The sequence below is a fragment of the Triturus cristatus genome, chromosome 8 (genome assembly GCF_964204655.1).
Source record: "Triturus cristatus chromosome 8, aTriCri1.1, whole genome shotgun sequence".
NCBI lineage: Eukaryota > Metazoa > Chordata > Amphibia > Caudata > Salamandridae > Triturus > Triturus cristatus.
In genome coordinates, this window is record NC_140591.1 from 271,872,860 (window position 1) to 271,900,366 (window position 27,507).

At 43.1% G+C, this 27,507-nt stretch overlaps 1 protein-coding gene and 1 long non-coding RNA gene across 2 annotated transcripts in view; one reads left to right on the plus strand and one right to left on the minus strand.

Annotated features, from left to right (window-relative positions):
* The window catches only part of CWF19L2 (CWF19 like cell cycle control factor 2), a 926,849-nt gene extending 919,343 nt beyond the window's left edge, over positions 1-7,506 (minus strand). The window contains exon 1 of the mRNA XM_085621485.1: positions 6,867-7,506. Coding sequence (XP_085477611.1) covers positions 6,867-6,959 — 93 coding nt within the window. The 5' untranslated portion in view covers positions 6,960-7,506. The remainder of the gene's footprint in view (positions 1-6,866) is intronic.
* Positions 6,971-27,507, plus strand: part of LOC146801960 (uncharacterized) — a 31,508-nt gene continuing 10,971 nt past the window's right edge. Inside the window, exon 1 of the long non-coding RNA XR_014967675.1 lies at positions 6,971-7,103. This is a non-coding gene — a long non-coding RNA (uncharacterized LOC146801960). The remainder of the gene's footprint in view (positions 7,104-27,507) is intronic.

A 27,507-nucleotide genomic window follows, 5' to 3' on the forward strand; every position in this document is an offset into this window, starting at 1 on the left:
ACACTGTTTAATCACTATGCTGTAGTAACGTTTATTTTGTCTCTTTAATTAAGATGGTCTATTGTGGCCTATGGAGGCCTGTGTTAAGATGGCTGAATTTTGAAGCCTGCCCGTGATTTGTAAAATGAAAGACGTGACGAGGGAGACCCCTGCTGGAAATGGTCCTGAAGTTGACTGACCATGGTCCTTGTATGAAAACTTTCCATGAGGACAGCAGCAGTTTTGGAGGATCTCCAAAAGAAATGGAACATCCAGGGTAGCCTTGGGAAACAAAGGAGTTTTAGAAATGAACAATGAACTGTGGTTCGGCTGCCGAGGGAAGTTGAACAAATTGGATACTTTAATAGTTTTTGGTTCCTGTTCCGTAGTTTTCGTCTTGTGACTTTTCTTGAGCGGAGATTTTCAGATGTAGCAATGTTACATTTCTTCCTTCTCGCTCTGCTCAGTGATTCAGTGTATATTGCAAACTTTATGTGTTTCCATTGTAATTTTTACTATAAAAAATGTTAGCTTAGGGAGGGCTTTGCCACTTGCCATTTTGCCTTTGCCGCGTGAATCTGCGTTGCTGAGGATCGATGCTGAGGACTTCGTCTTGAGAGACTTTACCGAGAGACTTGTCCTGACCCGTTCTGACACTTAGTTAGAATAGGTAAATATGAGAAATGATTTATTCTGATTGATTTTCTTTGACTAATTTTAGATAAAGCAATATAATTTTAAACATGGTGTTGAATTTTCTTTATTGTCAATTATTGGGTTTATATTTCTGATCATTATTGTATATGTTGTGTAGATTATGTTATTGATTAGGACAGTCACAAAACCAGATCTGATCGACCTGATATCGATGCAGGGTATGTTTAGGTGTTTTCTTTCCACAGGTTTATTGCTGGTAGAGTATTTGAGCGTGTGTTAGTGAAATGGGCCCTAGCGTATGATGAATGCATGTGCGTGTAACTGTGTGATTACTCTATCCGTGGTAGTGGGCATATTTTAGATACCCTGATCCCTATCAGAAGCATATATACATCTGATGGAAGAACTGCACAATGTCAAACCGTAAAACCTGGGATTAATCCTAGATTCTCCACTGAACCAAATTGTGTGATCCTAGGCAATTGTTTTATTTCCCTTTCTCTTGTCTTTCTTCATAATCACATATAAGAGAACCTTGAAATACATGACTTCAGAATGTGTGCCATAGAAAACTTTCTCCAGTGTTTGATTTAATAAACTATGATGTTGTTCATGTATAATAGGACCATAAGAGTGCACGGAACAACGGTTTTACCGCTTAGTTCAATATTAGCATTGTTGCCAGGGTGGAGGAGTCAAAGAACGAATGTTACCAAATTCATGTTTGACAATTATTCCTTTTAAAAACCACTCTGCAATGCACTGATATAATTTGAAGTACTAAGGTGAAACAGTTCTGCATGTTAGTGAAATAAACGTTAGAATTTTGAAGTGACATTATCATACTTTTGCACTTACGCTTCAAGGTGTCTTTATTATGAAAGTTATTTCTAAAGGTAAGTGGTGCAGGACACCCTAGTTTCTTCCTTTCTATAACTTTAATTTACCTTCAAATAAATGTTTACCTGTTTATTTATCATATTTTCAATGTTAGTGCCAATCTGAGTTAACATCAGCCTAGTTCTGCTGTTGACCAGGGGGCTGTATGTAAAGGTCAGGAGGGCTGCATGCGGGCCCTAGGCCGTACTTTGAGTATCACAAAAGAACAACATCCCTGTATCGAACAAAATCGTCCTAACGCTGGTCTAATTTAAGAAAGAGGTACAACCAAAGAAAAATACATCACAATTCATTAACCAACCACAAACCAGCTGCCGTTCAATCAGTGTTTACTTTATGCTTGTCGATGAACCCATATAATGCTCAACTGCCTTTTGGGTAGGTACAGGTTATTGAAATAACACATATATACACTTTAAAATGTGGGTGACCTCTGCATTTTGTGAGTAGCTGAAAACGCTGAAATAACAGCTGTTTATTACCCTCCCTGCAGCTATGAGTTTGAGACAAAAGCAAGGCACTTTACAAAGTGCAGGCAATAAAGCTTGGGTTTATCCAAACTCTTCAGTTGTTTCATGTAAGAGGTACACAGCTTTTAAGTCCCTTCCTTCTTTACATTCCGATACTTGTACTTTTAGGGTTTCTGCATTACAAATGCAGGGCAACAAGACGCAAAATTCAAAGTAAAAAGGAGGATCAAATGAGCTACCGATGTGTGCATGGAACAACGTGAGTAGTAGGACAGAAACAAGTCATAACAATTGAACAGACTTTCATGAACTTATATTGCACAACTATTCACCAACCTGCAACAAAAACAGCTTATTAATCACATAAGTGAAACCTAAAGCATTTAGCAATGCTTTTTACATGCGTCACTGGAGTGAGGCCTACAGTTTCAATCATTTAAAGTTCCACTGCTGTGTGTTTGTCACCCCTAGACTACATCGGTATATGTGTGATGTACATGTGCTGGGTGAATGTGTGCTTGCAAATGGTACAATACAGGAATAACGCAGTACTGTGTAATGTGAGTATGTCATATGCATGTGGTGGGTGTATGTGTGCATGAGAGTGGTAGAGCACATTAAAGATGTAGTGCTACAGAGTGGGTGTATTATGTGTACATGTACTGGGTGCATGCGTACCTGTGAATGGTACAAAATAGGACAAATGCAGTGCTGTGAAGTGTGTGCATGTTATATGCATGTGCTGGGTGTATGTGTGCCTGCAAGTGGTACTATACTTGGCTGACTCTGGGTTCCATTTTGGGAGCTCCAGGGCTGCATGATGAAACATGAGGAGAGGAGGTGGAGGAATGACCCCCTAGACAGGTTTGTGGATTGCTGCATTCCTTTCCAGCTAGCTGAATGGGACACACTGGGGAGAAAAAGGACCAGGCTCCCCCAGTAGAGTTCAAAGAGTGCTCTTTGATTCAGAGAGAGGTCACAACAAAGGGCCCTGGGCACATCTGAGGAAGGAGATGGGGCTGATGAGGTAATCATAAAGAGTAGGGCTAATCTTTTGAAACACATATCACTGTGGCTAACATCAAGGTATGAACTCCTAGGCACTCCCATGGCCTGTGTTGTGGAGCTATCAGCTTTGGAGTCGCTCCTGCTTTGACAGACTGCCTTCTGGAGGAAGAGAGGGCAGAGGAGCGAGTATGTCAAAAGGAAGCAGACCCCAAGAAAAGACTTAGACTCTAAATAACATTTAGTGTCTGGAAATAGGCTATAAGAAGGGAAGCTTGAGACCCCAAAAATTGTCAACTGTCAAGCAGCCCTTCTGCATATGTGTCATCTGCTGCATAATCTGCAGATTTTAATCCAAAAAATGTTTGCAGCTCAAACGGTTCAAAAGTTACTAAAAGCACAGTGACATGTTGCCGAGCAGTCGAAGGCCCTTTGCAAAGCTTCACTGGTCAAATTTCTGTTGATCATTACTATATTTGGGTGTTAAAATTGTACTAATGAGGAGTAAGCAATGCCCAGGCAGTGTTAACAAGTGCAAAAGCAAGTATTTGCAATGCAATAGGTCTCATATTTATGAGAGTTTGAGCTATTGGCATTGTAAATGACAATGCCTTTTATTTATGTGTTGTTTTTAAAACAGATAAATAAAAGGCATTGTCATTTACAATGCCAATAGCTTAAACTCACGCAATTACAAACCAACTGCATTGCAAATGTGTGGTATACTTTTTTTTTTAAGTGTTAGGACAGAGTGTGTCCTGTCTGCAACAGCAGGCAGGACAAAGCTATTTGAGAAAATAGTGCTTGGAGGCAGTAATTAAAGCCTACCAAGCAACAACACACGTAATAGGGGGTGTTGCCATGGGAGGTTACAAAATGAGACACTGCAATACTAAGGAGGGACTAATAAGCCTTTTGATCAATGAACAGCCACAGTTTACAGTGGAAATAACACAAGCCAATGATAAATGTGGGCGGAGCTTCAAGTCCCTACCTCAATACAGCATGCCTCGCAGAGTAGTGCATGCGTTGCCCAGGCTCGACCTAATGACAATATAATTAAATATTACTATCATAAAATGTGCTGCATAATTTTTCTGTGTTTGCTGCATAATTTACTCAGCACTGCCACATAATTTGGCCTTTCCCTGCCACATAATTCCATTGCCCCCGATTATAATTTAGCTTCTCTAATCTATCCCGTCCTGGAATTGGTATCAGCACACACGCAGGGGCATGATGCTGAGTGCCACGCCCACCCACCTCGGAACATTAAACTGCACAGTCCCTAGAATTAGTATGCATGTGCATTTCACTGACTGGCACAGACAGGGCCTTGTTTGCCATTGACAGAACTGCTGAACAGAAACTTTGTTTCAGTCACTGAAGGACTGACATGGCAGGCGTCACACACTCGATTGTGAGTGGAAAAGAGGCTGCATCAGAGAGGGGTTAAACTCTCGGTTGATGAGGCTGGTGCTCGATTGCGCTACTGACACGGGGACATACACAGGTAAGAATAATTGCTTTGTGTGCCTCCTGGCTGACTATAGTGGTGGCAGTACTGGTTACCCAGTCAACGTTACCCCTGAGAAATTGCTTAGGGCAGGGGCGTAGGAGACACTAAAATTCTGGGGGGGACAGGGACAACCTTGTGCACTTTCCAGTGACCCTATACAAATCACCACCCGTTAAACAAGTACAATTGCATACTTTCGAAGTGAAATATTGAGAAAAGCAGGCATGTAGTCACAGTTTGCATGTATGCTTTATTGTTATTTACATTCATATAGTAATGAGACCAATGTTGTTCAAAGAAAGAAGATAAAAAGAAAGTAGCGCTTTCACTGGCAAACTCTGTAAAGTGGCGCTAATGTGTGTGGGTGTAAATAACAGTCTGGCCTGTCTGCTGTCCACTCTGTATTGCTTTATTTAGGTATTTAACTATTTTTTCTCTCCATTCCGCGGTTTTTCTTTTCAATAGAAAACGGTCAGAAAATGAGGACATTTACAGCCAAAGTGTTCAGCCTTTTTTGGATCAATTTCACAGGGGAACAAATAAAGAAAAGGAGAGGCAAGAGAGAGTACCTTAAGAGCTGCCTCTTGAAATCAGCACGTAAGCAGGAGCGAGACGGAGGCAGAAAGAGATGGAGGAATAAAGAGAGGAGGGCAGCCGCCAGAGGCAGATCAGGAGTAGTGGACACGGTCCTTGCCACGAAGGAAAAGAGACAGCGTTTATTTTTTCTCCATTCTCTGCCCTTCCCAGAACGGCTGAGCCTTCCTGCAGCATAACAAAAGGCAGAGGGCGGGTGGCCTCTGACTCCAGGCAGGTCAAGTGCAGGGCCATTAGGTAGCGCTTTCGCGTGCTAATGGCCCTGCGATAACAGAAGGGAGAGGGGAAATTCCTTTGTCCCCTCGTCCCCCCCACCCTTGTCCCCCGTGTCCCCCCCACTCCAAAATCTGGGGGGGATATATCCCCCGCGTCCCCCACACTTCCTACGCCCATGGCTTAGGGTAACTGATGGTCATACCAGAGCGTAAGAAACAGACTGCATAAATAGGTTCAGCCTAGTTTTAAGAGAAATAACGTATTCAACCCAGCTAACACAAACAGATTAATTGCTCATTTGATTGTGTATAAAAAGAACAATATTAGAAGAGGTAGTTGTGGACAATAAGGCAGCTGTGAAATCGGGCTGTTCTTAAAATGCGTTTAGCGGCTGCTACAGTCCCCTCAACTGCTTCTTGGCATTATAGTAACACATTATGTAGGCTGAAAAGATTGCAAGGCAGTTTCAGCGAGTATATGCCAACTGCCAATATAAAATATACAACTACAAGTTCCATAATACATTATGCTGGTAGATAAAATGCCACTACTGGCTAAAGATGTCACAATCATGGGGACAGGGTTACGTTTGGCAGCTATCCACTAGAGCAGCAAACCACCACTCCTATTTGGCGTGGCATAATGCTTCTTTAAAGGCAGCAGTTAAGAGTTACTACTCCTTGTGTTGAAAGCAGGGGGTCTTGACTGGGGCCAAGATCTGAATGAAAAACAAACTTCTCAGAAAGAGTGTGACACAGTAATATTTGGTAGGTCCAGATATTTTCTCCAAAGCCAATTTAATTCCATTGAGAAATATTTACGTGTGAAACACCTATGTCTGAAGATGTAAAATTGAATTCAATCCCATCGTTATTTATAATACAGTGTCTATAGAGCGACTGATGCATTGCTCATCAGACAGCCACTCGTACAAAGCCCACGTTCTGTATGTGCACAAGACCTAATTACTTGTCACTATTCGCTGTAGTGTCACCCTATGTATCACACCTGAGGCGACGAAGTGTCACACGTAAGTACACTGAAAACTTAGAAATGGCACAAGTAAGCAGTCTAAAAACTTGACAGCAACGTCAGGGGTACTACATATCTGCATTTGTGTACTACAAACTTTACATAAGCATAGAGCCTGTAACCGTAAAGCATAGCTGCCAAGTTTCTCAGGTCCTTGCGCGATGAGCTAGCTGCTCCAGGCCAGGGGTTTTGCCTTTGAATTCTGGGACTTGTAGTCCCGATTTTTCTTGGAATAAACAAAACTCCAAGTTCACTTCGTTTGGCGCAGCCAGTCGTGTACGGACCTGGGAAACGTGGATAAGTGACCCAGTATTCTTCCTTCATTCTTTCGTATACAAGGTGGCTCACAATACGCAGAATGAAAACAGCTAACACAAGCTGAGCACTGCTTGCCATATTTAGGCTTGCTGAAAACCTTGCTTTATTGTATTCCGCTTCCTTTGGGCCTCCGCCGCATTGGTTACTAAGCTGCTCTGGAAGTGTAAGTTACTTACTCTCTGCAGCTCACGCTCTCTCTCGCTGCGCCTGGCCTCCTTCTTCTCCTCAATACTCTTTTCACTTTCAAACCTCGCTCCGAAAGCCGCCATGTTTGTGCAGGGATCGAAGAGGCAGTGTCACGTGACGGGCACTTGCCTAGAACTAATCACAATTACAGTTCCACCTACTCATGGCACAACCGCTGTTCTTCTAGTACATGATTCTCCTTGGATTTGATTAACAGACAACAATGGGTAGGTAACAAGGTGAGCAGGGTTCGAGCCAGAGAGATATCCGCCGGTGTTCGTTACGGGAAGTAGATGTCACTTGCAACATGTGCAGTACAATGTTTAAACAGATGTTTAGACGTATTCTCGACACCTCCTTATACATCTAGCTGGCTTTTTAGAGAACAGGGTCTGCATAGTAGCGCCGCACGGGTATGTAGTGCTGCCTTAGCAACAACAACCCCGTGTTTTGATGATGTGCGCCTGTCGTTGTAACCCAAACCCTTTAATGTCGAGGAGCGTGGTTCCAAATGTTGTTCCTAAAGATCTCAAACATCAGTAAACAGTAAGTCCACTAACCAACTTCGATAGGGGTAGGTTAGGAGAGGAAATTATCATGTTGGGCTCAAATTGATTGACAGGCTAAGGGGCGGTACAGGACGCTTTTTGTGTGGCTCTGCTTCACAGCCCGCCTTCGATTGGTTAGTAAATGAACCGCCCCTTTCGGAAAAACAGGAAGAGACCTTCCACCGCTCAGGAAGGCATGGCCCAGCCACATGTGAGCCGGCTCTGTTAGGCACTGAGTGGTTGCTTACAGTGTTCGTCGTAGCTGCCTATGGGTGAAGGGTTACTGGAAAGACTCACCCGTAACACCGGAGTCTTTAGTGTACACGTACCTCACTATTGATCCTGCGTCTCGTCGGGCAGTGGTTCATTGGCATGCTTATGGAAAGGAATTAAACAGCCCCGAGCTGCTTCATTGCTTTACACATGGGAGCATGGTCAATTGTCTAAAAGTCAGGCAAGGATAACGACTTTTAAGAAAAAGAAAGCTGAGACGTGCTTCTACCAACTGGAGCACCTGCTCTCCCAAAACAGTGGGACAATTTTTAAACCTATGTCTATGCAATCAAATACTACGTCATATACAGTAATAGCCACAGTAAATAGGCATTAAAGAAAATTGGATGTACAAGCAGTCTTTATTGGCAGAAAATTGCAAAACATGTAGCCAGAAGTGAGGTTGGGGAGGGAGTTACGGTAGCAGAGGAAATGCATATTGCATATGTTGAACATTTAAAAACTGCTAAGAGAAATGTAAGCCCCTGTCAGGGAATAGACCACGTATTAAGCAGTGCTTAATTTGTAAAAGAACAAGGACAGGACCCAAAGTTTTACTAAGAAGCTTGCAGATGGCACTCCTGAATTTCGGGATGGCAAATACCAGCACTGTATTTTTGATTTTACTTCATGCCTCTTTCATCCACCACCAGACACTCCCTTCCTTTTTAGCTTATTCTTTCAGGTTCTCTTTCATACTTCGCTTTCTTTGTAAATGTTTTGTCATCTTTTTCTTCCTCCTTATTTCCCCCTATTATGTTTTTTTTCACACTTGCTGTAGGTCAGTCTGTTGAGGAAAAATAAGTGCCGGTCCCCAAAAATAAGTGCTAATGGACTCCACCTGCAACTGCCTGCTCAAATTAAGCACTGCTATTAAGTAGGCAGGTTACCCCACAGCAAAGCAGTAACACTTAACAAAATGTCTATATAGGTAGCTGAGAATCTAATTTAGGGTTGGTTTTAACTGTTTTGCAACCTTTTTGTTGTTGTTGAATCATAAGTTATCATCAGTTCGCAAAGAAACAATGGGGCTGAAGTGTGGAGCACACCAAAGTAAAAACAGGAAGCTGTAGGGTTGTTTGAAGATCCTTTAATGTAGAAGGTAGACTAGAGACCTCATCCACCAGATCCTGGAGATCCAACTGACACACATTCAAGAGGCAACATTCTACACAAGAGCATTCCAAGAAGGAACTCTAAAGAAGTACAAGCTCAGGACAAAGGCAATGCATGACATAAGCACATGACATCACCAAGTCAGAACACTACATCACCTTCCTCTTTTTATCAACAAAACAAGACGAAATAAGAGCAGAGGGAAAAATTCTACATTTTACATTTAATCTTGAAAACGTAAAGGAATCTTCTTTAGCCTAACCGGCCTAGTCTCACTAGCAACTGCGGGAGCTGCAAGAACCTCAGGTGAATTCCCTTCGCTGCATTTGCTAGGACATTTGACTACTCTATTGAGGTTCCACACCCTGTGATCTTGCGTTCTCACCGCATTTCCTAGAAGTTTGATCACTTTGATTGGCTGACCATACTTGGAACTACCAAACTTCCTCTCAGGGAGTTTTATCCTGACCCAATCACCAACATGAACAAAAGTTTTCTTAACAGCCTTCCTCATATCAAACACATCTTTCCTTTTGATCATTTTCTCCAACTCACGATCTTTCCAGCCCACCGTTTGGTCAACCGCCCCACCTACACCTAATCTCTTTGAAGTCACCCAAGGAGGATTCAGTTGAGTGAAAGGCACCCTTCCTTTGAACAGCACAAACGGAGTGACACCAGTTGAGGAATGTGGAGTAAACCTATACTCATACACTTTCTTCTTCACTGCTTCCTCCCAGTTGTAATTCGAAACCAAGGCTAACTGCATGGCCTCCTTCAAAACTCTAACAAATCTTTCAACTACCCCATTGCATTCTGGGTGATACAATGCTGCACGCTTATGAGTAATCCCTCTTTCATTCAAGAACTCTTCCACTGCTCTGGAGACAAATTGCACCTCATTGTCCATTAACACAGAACTTGGCAAGCCTTCATTCGCAAACAAATCGTCAAGAAAATCAATAACAGACTTGGAATCCACACAATTCACAATTTTGATAGCTGGCCAACTGGAAAACATGTCAATACACACCAGAACATACTGATCTTGAGACCTTACCTTGACCGGACCTAAAATGTCGATGGCTACGTCCACCCAGGGACCGGTTGCTTGTTTTCTAACGATCATAGGTTGAGTTCTACATTTGAGAACTTTATCACTACAGGCGCACTGAGGACAAGAGCGCACCAACCTCTCAATCTGCGTGTCCATTGCAGGCCACCAACATGTTTCCCTTAGTCTTTCTTTAGTTTTTGCGATTCCCATGTGGCTAGCATGCGCATTATCTACTAATCTTTTGCGCAGAACAAAAGGAACATCAAATCTACATCCCCTGAAAAGGATCCCGTTAGAAACGGACAATTCTTCTTTGACGCACCAAAAACCTTTAATGTCCTCATCACAAAGACGCTTCTCACACCACCCATCACGTACAAAACCAATAACCCGTTGAAGAACAGAGTCATCACTCATTTCCATATTCCATTCTTCTTCAGAGATCACACCCTGAGTGACTAGACACACCTTCCAACCTTCTCCAGCATCTTCCCCAAGGAAACAGTCGACATTATCACAATCTTTGGAACCACCCAGCCTCGACAAGCAGTCCGCAAGAATGTTATTTTTTTTTAAATTTTTTTTTTAGTCCTCATTTAACCAAAATATGCTCCAACTCATAGATAGATTTCTCTGACCCAATTTTGGAACATTTAAAGGCAAGTTTTTACCGGTCTGGTCATACCCAGAGGAGAGGAAAAGGGTGCCTTATAACTCCAGAACCGAACCTTCAAATACTCATATGGGCCTCAACCTTTATCTTGAGAGTATGACAGAGCCACAATTCCCTCCTCAGGGAGAATTTTTTTTTTTCCTTCCCTAGGGTTTTTGTGGGGCATATTTTTAATCATTGGACCCAAAGATCACAAACAAGAGAGGATATCATGAAAATACAATAAGATTGCAAAAAAAAAAAAGTACTTTATATATATCTAGCTTCTGTCTCTATCCATTTATCCCAAATTTCCCAATATTTTGTTTTTTTTGTACTTTTACTAGCTTGATCTAAGGATGATACCCTCTGAATGGAATGAATCCATTCCTCCTTCGTGGGAGGGCAGGGCAAAATCCATTTAATACAAAGCTCCCTTCGAGCTAGTAGAGTCAAAGTAAAAAACAAGGCTTGATGACTTTTTGTTAATACCCCTCCAACTACTTCCCTTGGGAGTAGCCCAAAAATGACCGACATAGTTGTTAATTTTATATCCAAGCCCATAATATCTGATATGATCTTACCCACATTATTCCAAAAGACGTGTATTACTGGGCAGCTCCAGAACATGTGTACCTCATTTGCCCTCTCTTCTCCACACTTAGGGCATTTCTTGATTTCACGGCTTCCCATTTTCGATAATCTCCGAGGAGTCCAGTAAGCCTTATGGACTGTAAAGAGATGGTTCTTTTTTAAGGGCGCAGCATTTATACAAGACCATAAAAGAGACATAGATACTTGCCCACTATTTTCGAGGTCTTTATCCGGTAGGTCTTTCCTCCATGTCTCCATGAATAAGACCTGCTCCTCTTCCCCATTTTGGACAAGTAGCCAATACCATTCTGCCACTTCTTTTACTTGTGTTTGTTGAGTGGATATCTTTAAGGCCAAGTTCGAATTTCCTTCCAATTCTTTTCTAGAAGATTTTGTCCAGCTTGACAGTTGATAGTTTTTGAACTTTGATATCTGATCTTCGCAAATTACAGATATATGGGACCAGGATATAAGTTCCGCCTCAAATAAAAGTTGACCCCAGGTATTAATTCCATATCTCCTCAAAGGTGTTGCAAGAGCATCCTCTAGACATAAAGGCGTCCCTGGAGAGTCCCAGACTGGTGTGATATCATTGTAGTAGGGAATTTTTAAAAGACGGCTCACCTGCGACCAAAGCTTTACTGCAGATAGCAGAATCTTCAATCTAACTTTTTTTTTAAATTTTGGGTGACCAAATTTTAAAAGGAAACATCCAGCTTGTTGGGAGAAATCAAAAGTTAGCGCTTTGTAGAGGGGCGAGAACATAGAGCTTTCAATCATCAATTGTCGGAAATTTTTTAACTGGAACGCACACAGATAAAGATATAAATCAGGGGTTGCAATACCTCCATATTCTTTTTTTTTTTTCTCAGTTTTTTCAGGGCTATTCTCGGACTTTTATTTCCCCATATGAAGCTTGAGAAAAGTCCTTGTACCTTCCTAAACCAGGCTCTTGGGAACTCTAAGGGAATGGTGTTAAATAGGAATGTATATTGGGGAAGGATTGACATTTTTAATAGGTTAGATTTGCCCAGAAAGGAGATAGGCAGCGCTCCCCAGGTTTGCAGTTGGGAGCTTACTTTTTTTGTCACTTTTTCGAAGTTTATCTGTGCAATCTTATCAATATTTTGAGCTATCTGTATCCCAAAATACCTTATTTCTTTTTTTGTGTAGATACGTTTGAAATTTGTGTTCCATTTCATTAATTCAGTTTTTTGTTGATTGAGTGAATATCCTGAAACCCTGCCAAAATTTTCTAATTCAGACCAAATTCCTGTATATGATGTTTCTAAGTCACCTGAAAAGATGATAAGGTCATCCGCATATAGACCTATTTTTTTCTCCCATCCATTACATCTAAATGGAATAATATTCTGGCTAGTTCTCAGTTCATATGCCAGTGGTTCCATATACATATTAAAAAATAACGGGGAGAGAGGGCAGCCTTGTCTAGTCCCTCTTCCAATTTGTATGGATCTAGTTAATTTCCCATTCACCAAAATTTTTGCTGAGGGGTTTTTATAGATAGCTTTAATTGCTGTCATACATGTTTCACCCAGATCAAAACGTTGTATCACTTTAAATAAAAAAGTCCAGTTGACCCGATCGAAAGCTTTGGCAGCATCAAAAGTCATTACTGCCAAGGGGGTCTTGTATGTTTGGGCCATATCTATAGCTCCGATAAGGTCCTGTACTAATTCGCTGAGCTGTCTCCCTTTCATGAAGCCCTTTTGGTCTGGGTGTATGATCGAACCCATCACTTTATTTAGGCGTTTGGTGATAATCTGTGTGTAGATCTTATGATCACAATTTAGGAGGGAGATAGGCCTATATGATTCGCATATTCGTGGGTTTTTGTTTGGTTTTAACAGGATTGTGATAGTCGCCTCTTCCCATGACGCGGGGGGGGTAATACCTTTTAAAAAACAGGAGTTGAAAAGTTGGAAAAGAATAGGTGTCAGTTCTTTTTTTAATATACTGTATATCTCATTTGGAATGGAGTCCGGGCCTGCCGCTTTACCCTTTTTTAAAGACTTAATGGTTTGAGTTATTTCTTCCACAACTATGGGGCAGTTTATTTGTTCTTTTTCATTTTGTTGAAGTGAGGGAAGAGTCAGCTCCGATAAAAATTCATTAATACTCTTTTCCTCAATTATTTTTTCCTCCGTATATAAGTTTTCAAAAAAGTGGGCGAAGGCTTCTTCAATTTCAGTATCGTTTGTTATTATGTTGCCAGTATCTACATTTTGAAGGTCCTTTATCCGATTTCTCGTATGGTCAGTTTTTGTCTTCCATGCGAGAAGTTTGCTACACCCCTCTCCATATTCGTGGTGAGCTAGTTTACTAGCATCCCACTTTTTTTTTATTATGATCTCTAGGTAGTCAGCAAGTTTATGTTTTGCATTCAATACATTTTCCAGAATGTTTGGATTTCCCTGTTCCTTTTCAAGGTTTTCTTGACATCCTTGTATCTTATTTTCTAATTTCTTAATATCTTCTTTTGTTTTCTTAGCCTGTGAGCAGGATATAGCTATTAATAAACCCCTCAAGAAAGCCTTATATGTGTCCCAGACTGTTTGTATTGGGGCAGAGTTAAGGTTTATATCAAAAAACTCTTTAGTCTCTGCTTTTAGTTTTTCGACTATAGTGCTTTCTAATAGTAGTGTCCTGTTAATAGTCCACCTCCGTGTTAATTGAGCATTATGTGTAGCTATTTTTAAAATAACTGCTGAATGGTCTGACATATGCTCAGGAGCATGACTTATTTGAATAACATTCCTACTCACTACAGTATCCACTAAGAAAAAGTCAATTCTTGACCGGTGTCCACATTTTTTATTATGAAATGTAAATTTCCCTCCATTTATTTTATATTTATTAGCCATCTCCCTCCAAATGTCGACCAATCCTATATCAGCCATTAGTTGTCTTATAGCAGTTCTCATTTTTTGTGTTTTGGAGGCTCCTCTACGAGAGGTGGAGTCTTGGCCTGGATCTAGAACCAAATTAAAATCACCCCCTAATACTATAGAGTCACTGACTCCAGTTAACTGAAAAAGTAGAGTATATAAGGGGGCCGGATCATCCACATTTGGTCCATAGTAACTTACAAAGGTTATCCACACCTCATTAATTTTCAATTTGGCAATAGCCCACCTCCCCTGCGTATCAACTATACATTCCCCTAATATTGCTGATGCTGTTTTTTTTAACTAGAATGGCTACACCTTTCACTGTGCAAGATTGTGTTGTGCAGATGCAGTATTCAATCCATTTCTGTTGTTTTAACATCATAGTCCATTCCTCTTTCAATAAATGGGATTCTTGGACAAGGAAAATCTTGCAATCTGATAGCTTTATATATTCTAATATTTTTTTCCTTCTCGAGGGAACCCTCAATCCATTTACATTCCATGACATGATCCCCAGGTCTTTAACTCCATCTTTTTTAGGCATAGATTTTTATATAATTGCCTTTTTTAAGAAATTGTATATATAAAAGAAAAGGTTAGAGATTTTTTTGTTGACCGTGTCAAATGAGGACGTTTTTTTTATGTTTTTCTCCCACATGCTCCCCCACCCAGTGTTTTAATAAAAGCCTTATTTTATTGCATTTTAAGTGTACACCCCTCCCCTGTGCCCTCCCTGGAGAACCCTCCCCACTGTCTTGGGCAATCCTAGTTGCCCTATTTGAGAACCGCAACCGAGGCCTTATTTACGAGTTTGCTCATTTGGCTAAGCGTTTCTATTGGATCTCATGCGTTCCAAAAACGATTCCACCTCCATTGGATCTCGTATATTGTAAAAGAGGTCACCCTGGGGGCGGGAGAACATGGCGGCCGGCTGAAAGTCCGAGTCGCGAGCACCGCTAAACTGATGGCGACTTTAAACTCACTCTAATGGCTCACCTGTGTTGCGTTCCTGCGTGTTTCTCGTGGACTGTGAGGCGTTGAGCCGGCGTTGCTGTTGGTTGCTGCCTGGATCGGCGTATCGGTGTGTTTGGGGCTGCCGGCGCCGTCGTCTCCGGAGGGGGCATCGGCGCTAACGGGAGAGGGAGATCCGGAGCGCTGCCGACGGACGGAGCATTGGTCCAGGAAAGATACACGGGAGGTTGGCTGAATTGCTGTGGGACCTCAACCTCACGTTTGGAGGGCTGCCTCTTCGATTGCCTGCTTTCGACATTGCGTAGCTTGAGCTTCCTCCGTGTTGCTGTTTCTCTCCAATGGGGGGGAATATTGCTGGCTTCCCTTGGGTGCATGTGAGTGGGGGGGCTTGATCCTTGGATTTCTTTGTGTTGATCCGCGTAGGGGGATTGAAGAGGGGTCTTTTTCTCCATGAGTCATCGGTTGGCAGATAAAACTGTTAAGTACTTAATTAAGAGGGACTTCTGGTTTAAAGCGGCAAGATCCTACCACCAAACGCAAGTTTCTGTGTCTAAACAAATATTTAGAGGCCCGACCTATAAATTTCATGAAGTTCCCAAACAACATAATTATGAAAGTATTTTAAGGTGTACTCTAAACTCCGAATCTTCTGAGTCTTCTTACCATCCAGACTCAAACCTTCATTATACAGACCTCAATTATTGTTCATACCTCCCTAAAAACGAGTTGGAAGGGTTTGCCTGTATGAATTCATTTAGGAAAAAGGGTCGTGGTAATAAGAAAGATCTCTCTCAACCTAAGACACCATTAGTATCATTAAAGGATAAAAGTACTACCTCAGACACTAAATTAATCGTGGTCCCTTTAGATCCTAAGGAGCCTGCCACTCTTGATCAAACTAATCCTTTTGGGGTTAACGACGGTCATAAGGACTCTGCTCCATTGTTTCCAGTACTAACCGGGGGGTCTTCTCCAGTTTTGGATGAGAACCCTCCTCTTTCTTCAAAAAAACAAATAGAAGATGGATGGGACCTAATACATTTGATTCCAAAGCGCCCTATTAAACAAACTAATAAGAACCAGAGGACCCAAAACACGGGAACCAAAGCAGCGGTAGTCTCTACAAGGGCCGCCAAAACAGCAATAAAGGAACAATTGAAGACGGCCTCTCTCATCAAAACTACACCTTCATTGCGTTCCTTCTTCAAAATACAAGGTAACCCAATATTAGTATCAGAAATGTTGTCCTCTACAGAAGCACCTTCAGCCACATCATCTTCCCTTCTGTCCTCAATGGAGTCTCCTAATAAATATCAAGTACTTTCGTCAAACGAGCAAGAGGCAGACAAAGACTGCCCTACAGCAAAGCAGGTAGCTCAGCCTCCTGAGATGGAGAGCCATATATCCTCACCAATCTCAAACTCTGGTACCCTTTCACCAGTATTAGACAAAGACTACCCTATGAGTAGTGGTATGGGGGGCGATATTGGGGGTCTGGTGGTAACACTATTAAATGAGATGAAAATAGGCTTTGCTAAATCAGAAAAGAATCAACAGAAAATTCAGGCTACTTGCGAAATATTAGAGGGCAAATTTAATGCATTATTGGAAAGAGTAGTAACTGTAGAGACGACCCTGGAACAGATAAAGGAGGAAGTGAGACTCTGTCAGAGCAACAATGAAAAAGCCTCGGTCACTGAGAGAGAGCTACGTGACAAAATTGAGATCCTGGAAAATAATTCAAGGAGGAACAACCTTCGAATAATGAACATTCCGGAATCCCAAGAAGGGCAAAATATAAAGTCTTTTGTTATAGACCTTCTGAAACATTTCGTCCCCGAAATAGATGAAAAAGACCTAGATAGTGACATCCAGAGGGCCCACATAGAGCCATTCAGACTGAACAAGGATAGAAAGAACCCTCGAAGGATTTTAGTAAACTTTAAATCCTATACAATAAAAGAACGCATTCTGAACAAAGCTCTAATCCCTGGAGTCCTGACCAAAGACGGCTATAATTACAAAATTCGTTCCGACATCTCTAAAGCTACATCAGATAGGCAATGGGCTTTAGGGAAATACATGCAAGACATAAGGGCAGAAAGTGCCACGGTACAAATGAAATTTCCAGCTCTCCTCCGTATAATGTGGCGCAAGAATGTTATTGGTTCCAGGTAAATAGCACAGCGTGAACTCAAAATCTTGTAAAGCAACTACCCATCTCCTTATCCTATGGGAAATACGATCAATTCCTTTCTTCTCAAAGACTTCCTTTAGAGGTTTATGATCAGAAATTATAGAAAACACTTTGCCCCACAAAAACTTTTTGAGTTTCCTAACAGCCCAATACACGGCCAATGCCTCCTTTTCAATAACTGAGTAATTGCATTCCGCACCTCTAAGTGGTCTCGAGATAAACAAAATAGTGTTGTCTACTTTTTCACCAGGTTGTAAAAGCACGGCACCAAGTCCCTTACTACTGGCGTCCGTCATGACATAGGATTCCTTCATGGGGTCAAAGCTAGAAAGATTGGGTGCTTTATTCAAACAATCCTTGATTAGGTCGAACTCCTCTCCACAAGACTTGTCCCATACAAATTCACTTCCCTTTTTTAACAAAGACCTGATCTTCTCTGTTTTTTGAGCAAAGTTAGGAACAAATTTATTGTAAAATTCCGCCGTCCCTAAGAACTTTACAAGCTCATCCTTATTTAGTGGATAGTTGAGAGTAGAGATGGCTTCCACTAAGGATGGTTTGGGTTTGATACCCGACCCAGAAATTAAATGCCCAAGATATTCGATTTCTTTGACATCAAACTTACATTTGTCCAGCCTTAAAGTAAGCCCTGAGTCTTGTAACCTAGACAGTACTAAATGTACTCTCTCATCATGTACACGTAAATTTGGACCATGAACAAGAACATCGTCTTGGTAGACTTTAACTCCATCAATGTCACACAAAATATTCTCCATTACCCTTTGGAACACTGAAGCAGCAGAAATTAACCCAAACGGCATTCTTAGAAGTTTAAATGTGCCAAAAGGTGTTATAAAAGCTGTCAAGTCTTGGCAAGAGGGATGAAATCTGACCTGATGGTAGGCCGAGGATAAGTCTAAGGTTGAAAAGTGAGAGGCATCACCTAAGGAGGACAATATCTCCGTTATGTTTGGAAGGGGATAACGATCAACCACCACTGCCTTATTTAGTTCTCTCATATCAATGCATAGCCTGGCCTCTCCGTTGGCCTTCCGAGCCATAACGACCGGAGAGATCCATTCAGTGGCTTCAACTTCTTGGATGACGCCATTATCCAGCAGCTTATTTAATTCTTTTTTCATCCTACCTTTTACTAACAAAGGGACATTCCTGACTTTGGCGGTAACAGGAGAAGAATCACTTTTTAGTTTAATTAGGTGTAAGTATTTATTTAGACAACCCAGATTTTTATCGAAGACTTTGGGAAACCTCTTGACCCAGGAATTTTGATCGGAGATTGAGGCAATGGTGGGAAGATCTCTTAAACACACCGAGGGAGACTCATTAGGATCTAAAAACACTCCAAGATCACGTTGGTGAGACCAACTGATCAGCGAATCCCCTTTCATTGAGACATAAATCTTCCCTGCAGTAATTCTCCCTTTGAAGTCTATTGTTCCCATAAAGTACCCCAACAAACTTATGACTTGACCACCACAGCCTCTTGGGACAATGTCTGGCTTGAAAAGCTTCACTCTCGTGGAGAGATGTTTCTCATAGAAATCTTTTGGCACGAGAGTAATTTTTGCTCCAGAGTCAAATAGCATATCAACACTGCTGTTTTCAATGAGAACCTTTTCCATAGGACCATCTTTAACTTGACAGCAAATTCGAGATACAACAAGTTTGTCATCATCTTGTTCATAAAGATCTACTTCCCTCACATTTTTTATACTCTTATTAGACCTGCAACACTTAGAGAAGTGACCTTTCTTTTTACAAATTGAACATACAGTCTTCCACCCAGGACAGTCTTTAAAGTTGGCAACGTGTCCTGCATTACCACAACAAAAGCATCTCACAGAAAAGGACTTAATATTTTGGCTCGGTCGTGTGGATTTTAAAGAACTTGAAGCGTTCTGTTGAGAAGTCTTGGACGGCTTATCGGAGATCGAAGGAGATTCTGCCTTTATTTCTTTGACATCAGATTCAGAGCTTTTGTTATTATCTGCAACTTTACGTATGGCTTCAGAGCACCCTTTAGAATGTTCATGCAATTTCAGAGTAGTGATAACATCTTCAAGGGTCGGATTATCCTTTTGCCAAAGCGCCTCTTTTGCTTTGTCAGTAGAGGAACCCAACATGAGTTGATCTCTGAGCCTTTCAAGGTATGGGGGGTTCACCTGGAGCAGAAAGAAAGAAAGGAGGAGAGGTGACGTTTTGCATGGTGATGTCAAGTGAGTGGTGGTGAGGTGAAATGTGAATAGTACAAAATGGGAGAGAATGTATGCTAGATACGATTCTTGGCTCTAACTTCCTAACGAGAACCTTTATCAAAGATAACACCTTCCAAATCACATGAATTACGAGCAACTATTTGGAAGAGCGGACAAATAACATGAGAGTGTGCTTCTAAACTTTTGTTGAACATAAAAGCACGGCAAAAAATTCGTACAACACCCCTAAACTACACATTTCATTGTAAGCATACAGAAATAAAAGATTGCGTAGATTAACGGGGTATGGAGGTTACATTTGCACAATTTTAACATAGATGGCCTGCGGTGAGATAGTTTTATGTGGGAGAAAACTGAGCAGAACAGCTAACAAGCTATCAAGCACACTATGAGTAAGCAGTACTCTTTTTTTCCCCCCAAAAAAAGTAACCAATCTGCAGCAAGGAAGTCAGTAGAAAACGGCTGTGCAGATCAGCGATAAAATCAACTTAACGTTAAATAAATAGAGCACAATCTGCAGCAGGTGTCTTAACCTAAAGAGCGCTGTGCAGATCAGCGAAGACGTCAAGCAAAACTTTTAACCAATGTTACCTTTCTTCCGTTGAGGAATGCGTGGTGAAAGATGCTCTCTTTTTTACAAAAAACAGAATCCCATCCTCGTCGCCAAAATGAAGTGTGGAGCACACCAAAGTAAAAACAGGAAGCTGTAGGGTTGTTTGAAGATCCTTTAATGTAGAAGGTAGACTAGAGACCTCATCCACCAGATCCTGCAGATCCAACTGACACACATTCAAGAGGCAACATTCTACACAAGAGCATTCCAAGAAGGAACTCTAAAGAAGTACAAGCTCAGGACAAAGGCAATGCATGACATAAGCACATGACATCACCAAGTCAGAACACTACAGGGGCCTATGAGGAACTGTGTATTATTTGGTGTGGTTGTGTGACCTCACTGTGGAATACACTCAGAAAACAAACTAGGGTCCAGTCAGGCTCATTTGTTAAACCATAGCTCAATAATGGGTAGCTGTGGCTTTCGAGCAGTCAGGCTTAAACAAAGGAACTAGTGTAAAGCATTCAGAAGTATCAAACAAAGCAAAATAAGAAAGTCACTCATCATGAAAGAAATCCAACACAAATTTGTAAAAATAGATCATATTTTTATGAATATTAGGCACCAAAACGAACAAAATCCACCGGAAGGTTCCAGAGATACATATTTTTAAGTAAAAAGTAAATCTCAGCTTTTCACTCAAAAATGTGAACAAGCATTGCTAACTGCAACATTTTGAAACTTTATAAAACTTTTAAAGAGTTGTGTTCGGCTACACCGGCCCACTTTGGGTGACCAAATCAAACAGGGGAAGATCTGGGGGGCCAACGAGGTTTAGTAGGACAGTTGCCTTTGCTCCAAAGCAGTCTCAAGACCAGTTCCAGGTCCTATGGGCAAAACGTAATAGACTTCAATGGAGTGGTCCTGATTCAAGGGATACAGGATGCTGAGGATGCTATGTAATCGACAGGGGTCTTCCTGGGGCTACTCCTCAGTCCACGTGGGACGGCTTTGACTATAGAGGTCGATGCCCTAGGACGTTCTCTTTGGTCCAGCAAAAGTCCAGTTGCCACTGGGCAACTGATCTCCAGTCACAGCGAAACCCATGGTTCCCTTTGGTGAAGGCTAGTGTCAGTCTTGGACTACCAAACTGCACTATGATGACTCTCCCAGGTTCAGCAGTCTTGGGTGCAACTTTTGAGCGTCAGGACTAGGTTGTCCAGGCTGTACGTCGGCGGTCAATGGCGATCAGGCAGATGTGGCTCCTGACTGGCCAGAACAGGCTTCTTCAGCTTTTTTGGCCCTGGTGCTGTAACACGAAGTCAGCCAACTGACTCTGGGAGCTAACCTCTTCTGTCTGGGGCTTGGGAGCAATGTTTTCATGAGCCAGTCACCACAGACACAGTCCCCTCTTTGCTAGCCCAAGGATTATACGGTGCAGTCCAATCTTCAGTGCAGCCTCTGTATGCCAGGGCCAGGGATCAGCCGGGCAGTCCTTCTTCAGTCCAGATGTGATCTGAGGTCTGGGTGCCAGGGATGCCCAGAAAGTGCCCTCAGGGGAGGTAGCAGTTACTAGCCAATGGGTTAGGTCGCTCCCTGTTGCAGATCTCCAGGTCGGATTTGCAAGGTTTGGTTAATTCCACTGTTAATGCTGCGCTGATTGAGCCTTCTGCCAGAAAAGTCTAAAGGGGATAAAGATAAGGACTTGGACAATTCCCCTAAAGGGAAATATATCCAGGGTAAAGTCTTTTCGGACATTTTGGCCCATATTCGTGAGGTCCTGGGATTTGATCCTAAATCTTTGGTGGATGATGGTTTTTATTCCCAGTATAGTACCTTGGTGGTGGATGATTGGCCCTTGCATGATGTCATTAAGGAAATTTTGCCTAAGGAATGGCTTGAGGTCAACAAGCAGGGGATTCCTCGCTTTCTGGGCAAGAGATATCGCTTGGCAGAGTTTGATGTCCAGTTTCCTCAGGTTCTTATGCTCAATTCTATTTTGTCCTCGATGCCTTCTTCCTCTTCTTTGTCTTCAGAGGAGGCTTCCCTTTCTGATCCGGTTGAATGGAAGGTCGAGATGGCCTTGAAATGTTCCCATGCTGCGTCTCATTTTGGGATTCAGGCTAGCAATTACTCCGCCTTGGCCTCCCAGGTCCTTAGAAAGGATTTTGAGAAGTTATTTGACTGTCTTCAGGATCACAAGGATCCCACTCCTCTCTTGGCACGGATGGAGATTTTGGCGCAGTTTATGTCTGATGACAATTTTGGTACTCTGTGGGCCTTCTCCTCAGCTGCCGGGGCAGCGGTGGCTAGTAGACGGTCCCTGTGGACAAAGCCTTGGCATCTTGAGGCAGCTCAGAAGGCCTTGATTCATAAACAGCCTTTTGAGGGTCCCCGGCTTTTTGAGGACGAATTGAACACTATGGTGCAGCGTTCTGCGGAGGAGAAGAAATTGTTGACACCATTTCAGTGTGTCCAGAAGAAGTACTTTTTCCATAAGCAGAACTTTCAGGGTGTTCTCTCCTCTTCTCAGTCGTTTCGTGGACCGGCTCGTGGTCGGGGGTCCGCGTTCCATAACAAGTCACAGGGTGCTGGGCAGAAGTGACAATGCCAGGGTGTTGGCCCGGTTCCGTTTGTTCCTGGATCAGTGGGTCCTGTCGGTCATCGGTCAGGCGTACCAGATTCCATTCCAGGGCCCACCCCCTCAGTCCTGCTATAGGGTTACCCCGTTGTCAAATGACCTAGTGAAGAGGGCTGCTATGTTGTCCGGAGTGGGCGTGTTGCTGGTGAAGGGCTCTGTTCTCCTGGCTCCAGAGGTGGAACAGGGCCTCGGTTTCTATTCCACTCTCATCTTGGTCCCAAAACCAGATGGTTCTTACCTCCCAATTCTGAATCTCAAGGCTCTGAACAGGTTGGTGTGGCTGGATCGGTATGTAATGACCATCTTGCAGTCCATCATTCCCCTCATCCAGCAGGGTGATTTTCTGGATTCCCTGGACTTGGAAGATGCCTATTTTCATGTCCCTGTCCATCCTGAAAGCCAACGGTTCCTGAGGTTTGCAGTGGACGGAGTCCATTACCAGTTTCAGGTGTTGCCTTTTGGCCTCTATACAGCTCCCTGGATATTTACCAAGGTATTGACTACTGCTGTTGTGGTTTTGCAGCTTCGGGGTTTCTCTGTGTTTCACTATATTGATGATTGTTTGACCTCTGCTTACTTCCTTCCGAAGCTCCTTCTGGCAGTGGAGGAGACCATTGTCATGTTCCGGGGTCTGGGTTTCAAGTCGAATCTGGCGAAGTCTCATCTGGTCCCTGTTCAGAGACTGCAGTTTATTGAGGGACTTTTCCGGCACCTTGTTGGGGGCAGTGTTTCTCCCTCCTACTCGCATCTCTTCACTGCAGCTTCTTCTGAGGGATCTCCTGAGTCGGAAGTCTACTTCGGCGAAGACGTGGTTGCGGATCTAGGGGTTGATGGTTGCGACTAAAGCTGTGGTTCCCTGGGCTCGTTTGCACCTCAAGCCTCTGGTGAATCATCTGTTGTCTCTGTGGGACCCCTTCCGTGAAAGTTACGACTCTCTGGTTTCTCTCTCCTCTGTATTGGTTCAGGACTTGGGCTGGTGGCTTAGCACTCCCAATCTGGAAAGGGTGGTCCGTTTTCAGCTTGTCCTCCCCTATTGCTGATGACCGACGCCAGTCTTTGGGGTTGGGGGGGCCACATTGGGGTCTTTGGAGGGCAAGGGTCAGTGGTCTCGGGCTGACAGCACCCGTTCCTCAAGTTGGCGGGAATTGTTTTTTCAGGTTCCCCTCCAAAGGGCGACTCTGTTAGTTCGTACCAACAATCAAGTGGCTCGCTATTACTTTAACCGCCAATGGGGGACCGGAGCGAGTCTCTGAATCTGCTGGCTTCCATGATTTGTGCCTGGGCGGAGTCTCACCTCTCAGCCTTGAGGGCTGCTTACATTCACCTGAACTTTCATGCAGACAGCTTGAGCTGCAACCTTCCTTCCTCCAATCTGTTTCATCTATCTGTGCCTCTGTTCCGGGACCTTTGTCTTCTGTTCGAGACGCCTTGGATCAACCTTTTGCTTCTCCGCACAACGCCCTTTTCCCTCGGTTCTGTTCCGAGGTGGTTTATCCTCAGGCATGAGCGGTGGATGCCCTCCTGATTCCTTGGCCCCCAGGCCTTCTGTATGCCTTCCCCCCCCCAGATTCCCATCCTCCTGAGGGTGCTGCAGAAGATTCGGGTGGAGAAAGGTGTCTGTTCTCTTGATTGCTCCTTTTTGGCCTCACCGCCTTTGGTTCCCGCTGTTGATGCGGCTGTCCAGGGGCTTTTTTGTTCGGCTTCCCATGATCCCGTCTCCGCTTCAATTTCCCCTTCTGTCATTGCCTCGTCTCTGTCAATTAAAGCTGGCGGTCTGGACTAGGCCTCCCATATAGAGGTTTGAATATATCAATGTATACAGATGACATCACACTATACATTCGCTAGTCTGAAACGAACCTCAACCCAGTGCTGCGTGAAATTCTCCTCTTCGGTGGCATGTCAGGCATACAGGTTAATTGGCCCAAATCGACCCTCTTCACCTTCACACCAGCCCCAATTGCATTAGACCTAGAATTTCCGCTCACCTGGGTGGATACATCGGTCAAATACCTTGGGATATGGCTCTGCAGGGAGCTACAGGAGATCTGGCGCATGAATTATGGTCGACTTATTACCCGGCTGGAAAATAAAATCCCCATTTGGGCTAAATTGCCGCTATCACTAGCTGGTAGGATAGCAATCGCTAAAATGATAATTCTGCCTACATTCCTGTATCTGTTTGCCAACATCCCCCTTCCTCTTACACAGACCTTCTTCAAACGACTACGCTCCCTTTTAATTTCTCTTCTCTGGGCAGGCAAACAACCGCGTATCTTCTGGGAAGTCCTGACACTGCCATTGACACATGGAGGCCTTGGGGCACCAGACTATGAACTCTATGCATTGAGCGCGCCGGCTCAATACCTTCACTACTGGGTCCACCCCATCCCATTGCAACTTCATGTTGCAGTTGAAAAGGATGTCGCTTTCCCAGCACTGCTACCAGCCGCTATTTATTTCACCTACAAAAGGCCCAATGCAGAAATCAATACAGTGGAGACTCTATGCTGGGCATGGGAGGGACTTAGACGCTGCGCAAAAATTCCATTACTATATGCCCCATCTATGCCACTAGCTCATCACCCTAGCTTCCCCCCACTGCAAGACGCTGGCTCTATTCAAAGTGTTGTAGGGATTCTGCTTTTGCACAGAACTATGCACAGGAGACCAGGACCTCAGAGAATTGTGGTGTACCAGAAAACTCCCCTCAGAACCCAGAACCCCTTATCCGACTAGCTTAGTATCCCATTCGTTAACCTAGATCTAGCTAGGTGGTCCCAATGTATAGACAAACCAGAACAAGCGACTTAGATATTTCTCAGGAGTGGTGGGAATCTGAAATACCTGTTCGTACTTATTTATTAGTCCACAACGGAATAATACAGACACAGTAAAGTTTAAAGAGTTTATTTTATAAACCTCGCGTCCTAAGATGCAGTACTTTGGCTTACACTAGCAGACTAACAGTAAAGATCAGAATCATGAACATTGTTACAATACCATATAGAATGAAAGGAGCAATCATACTATTAATGACAGTGGTATACGACCACACTCCTTTCACTATAATCTAATACATTATTATTATTAGACTATTAGAAGGTCTCTTAGGCTAACGGGGGGGACCCCATACCGTATAGATCAGCTTAGTAGAATCACATCAAAGGATCAGCTCTCACAGCATGCATCAGCTCCTCTTGTTCAAATGAATGTAAAACCAAACTGTTCTGCAATATTAAAGACGCTTGTCCTTCAAACATTGGCAGCTGTATGCATGATATGTCTAACAAGTGTCTACGATCAATCTAAACACAACACTCTGTACCTTCTAGTGACCCAGACGCGTTCTTTGCATGATGTACAGACCAAGGGCACATTTCACGGTTTAAGAATGTATAACAACTGTTTGTTATCCTGTAAGGCAAAGTCGAGTCAGCATTTTACAAAATGAATAACACATAATAACAGTGTCGTGTGCAGCCCAGCAGAAGCGACAAGCTTGCTTGTTAACTATGATCTCGGTTGTGCTAACTTAGTGTTGTAAATAGGGCGTGGCTTAGTCCATCTCACACCCCCCCATGATCGGAGCACTAATCAATAGGGATACACGTATCAAGAACGCAGAGTTCAAGTGATTTAGAACGTACTCAAGGGCATGTAAGGTAAGTGTAAAGTCCGAGAATAAAAAAATGTTCGTTTGAAAAAATGATGTGATAAAAGGTAAGTAAAACTTTCGTAGAAATTTAAACAATTCTGGATGCAAGCTGCATTGACAATGTCAATCAATGAAGGTATATGCACCGTAAGTTGCGACTGCTTCCAAGAGGAAATCATTGGAGCGTCCCGCAAAAGTATCAGCCATCCAGTTGAGCAAGTGAAAGGAACATACATGTTCGTCAATTATCGGAGCATCCAGCACCATGATAGGACAACTGTCAGTCTCCTCAATATAACTCCTTTCAAGGAAATCAATAGCTGCCTCTCCGATATCCCAGTTTCCACGGACTCCGTGTGCCGCACCCAAAGCCATAAACGCGACACCAGAACAGTCGAATTCATGAGCCACTAAGGGACACATTAGTTCATCAAAATCCGGGTCAGGCGACGCCAAGTTTGACAGGCACAAGTCCAGGGCCTATTGGAAGGGACAATCTAGGCAATGAACAACAGGTTGCACACACGTAAAAAAGGGAAACCGGAAAGACAATCCATACTTGACGCTTAATACCGCCAGTGGTAAGGTGCCGTAGAAATCAAGCATCCGGCTACGAAGATGGAGCAAGCGCAGCATTCTGTCTTGCAGCTCCCGGTGTGCAGCCATAGCGAAGAGCGCAAATCAACAAGAGGATCCCAGCCACCAAAGCGAGGAGCAAGGGGAACCCTCCGAAGACACTCGAAAAAATAGAATGTAAAAATGCGGGTATCACACCAAAAACAGTCTGGAAAGATGTCACGAGGCCGGAGCCCACTATTTTAAAAAAATGAACAAGGCCAGTCGTAGACGAAGCATTAAAGATAGTTTGGATCAAAGTTCCAAAATGGAGGGGGGGGGGGTCAGTATTTAAAAGAGCTTGTACCTCAGTCCGTGTGTTTGCAACATTAAGAAGAAATGTTTCACGGGATGAAGTCAACGCAACCTCTTTTTTAGACAAAAGAGCCCTTATTCTGCTCATCCTATTGAACTCTGCGTTCAAGGTTGGAATCGCTGGCCAGATGGATATATCGAGTCGGCCTTGCGGGGGTGGGAAAAGGACGTTATTACAGCAAACTACTTTTTGTGAAACCGTCACTATGTAAGGAATACCCACTAGCATCCCACAGCAAGCTTCACTATTTAAACGCAAATAACTACCGTTGGCAAGCAGCTTAAAAG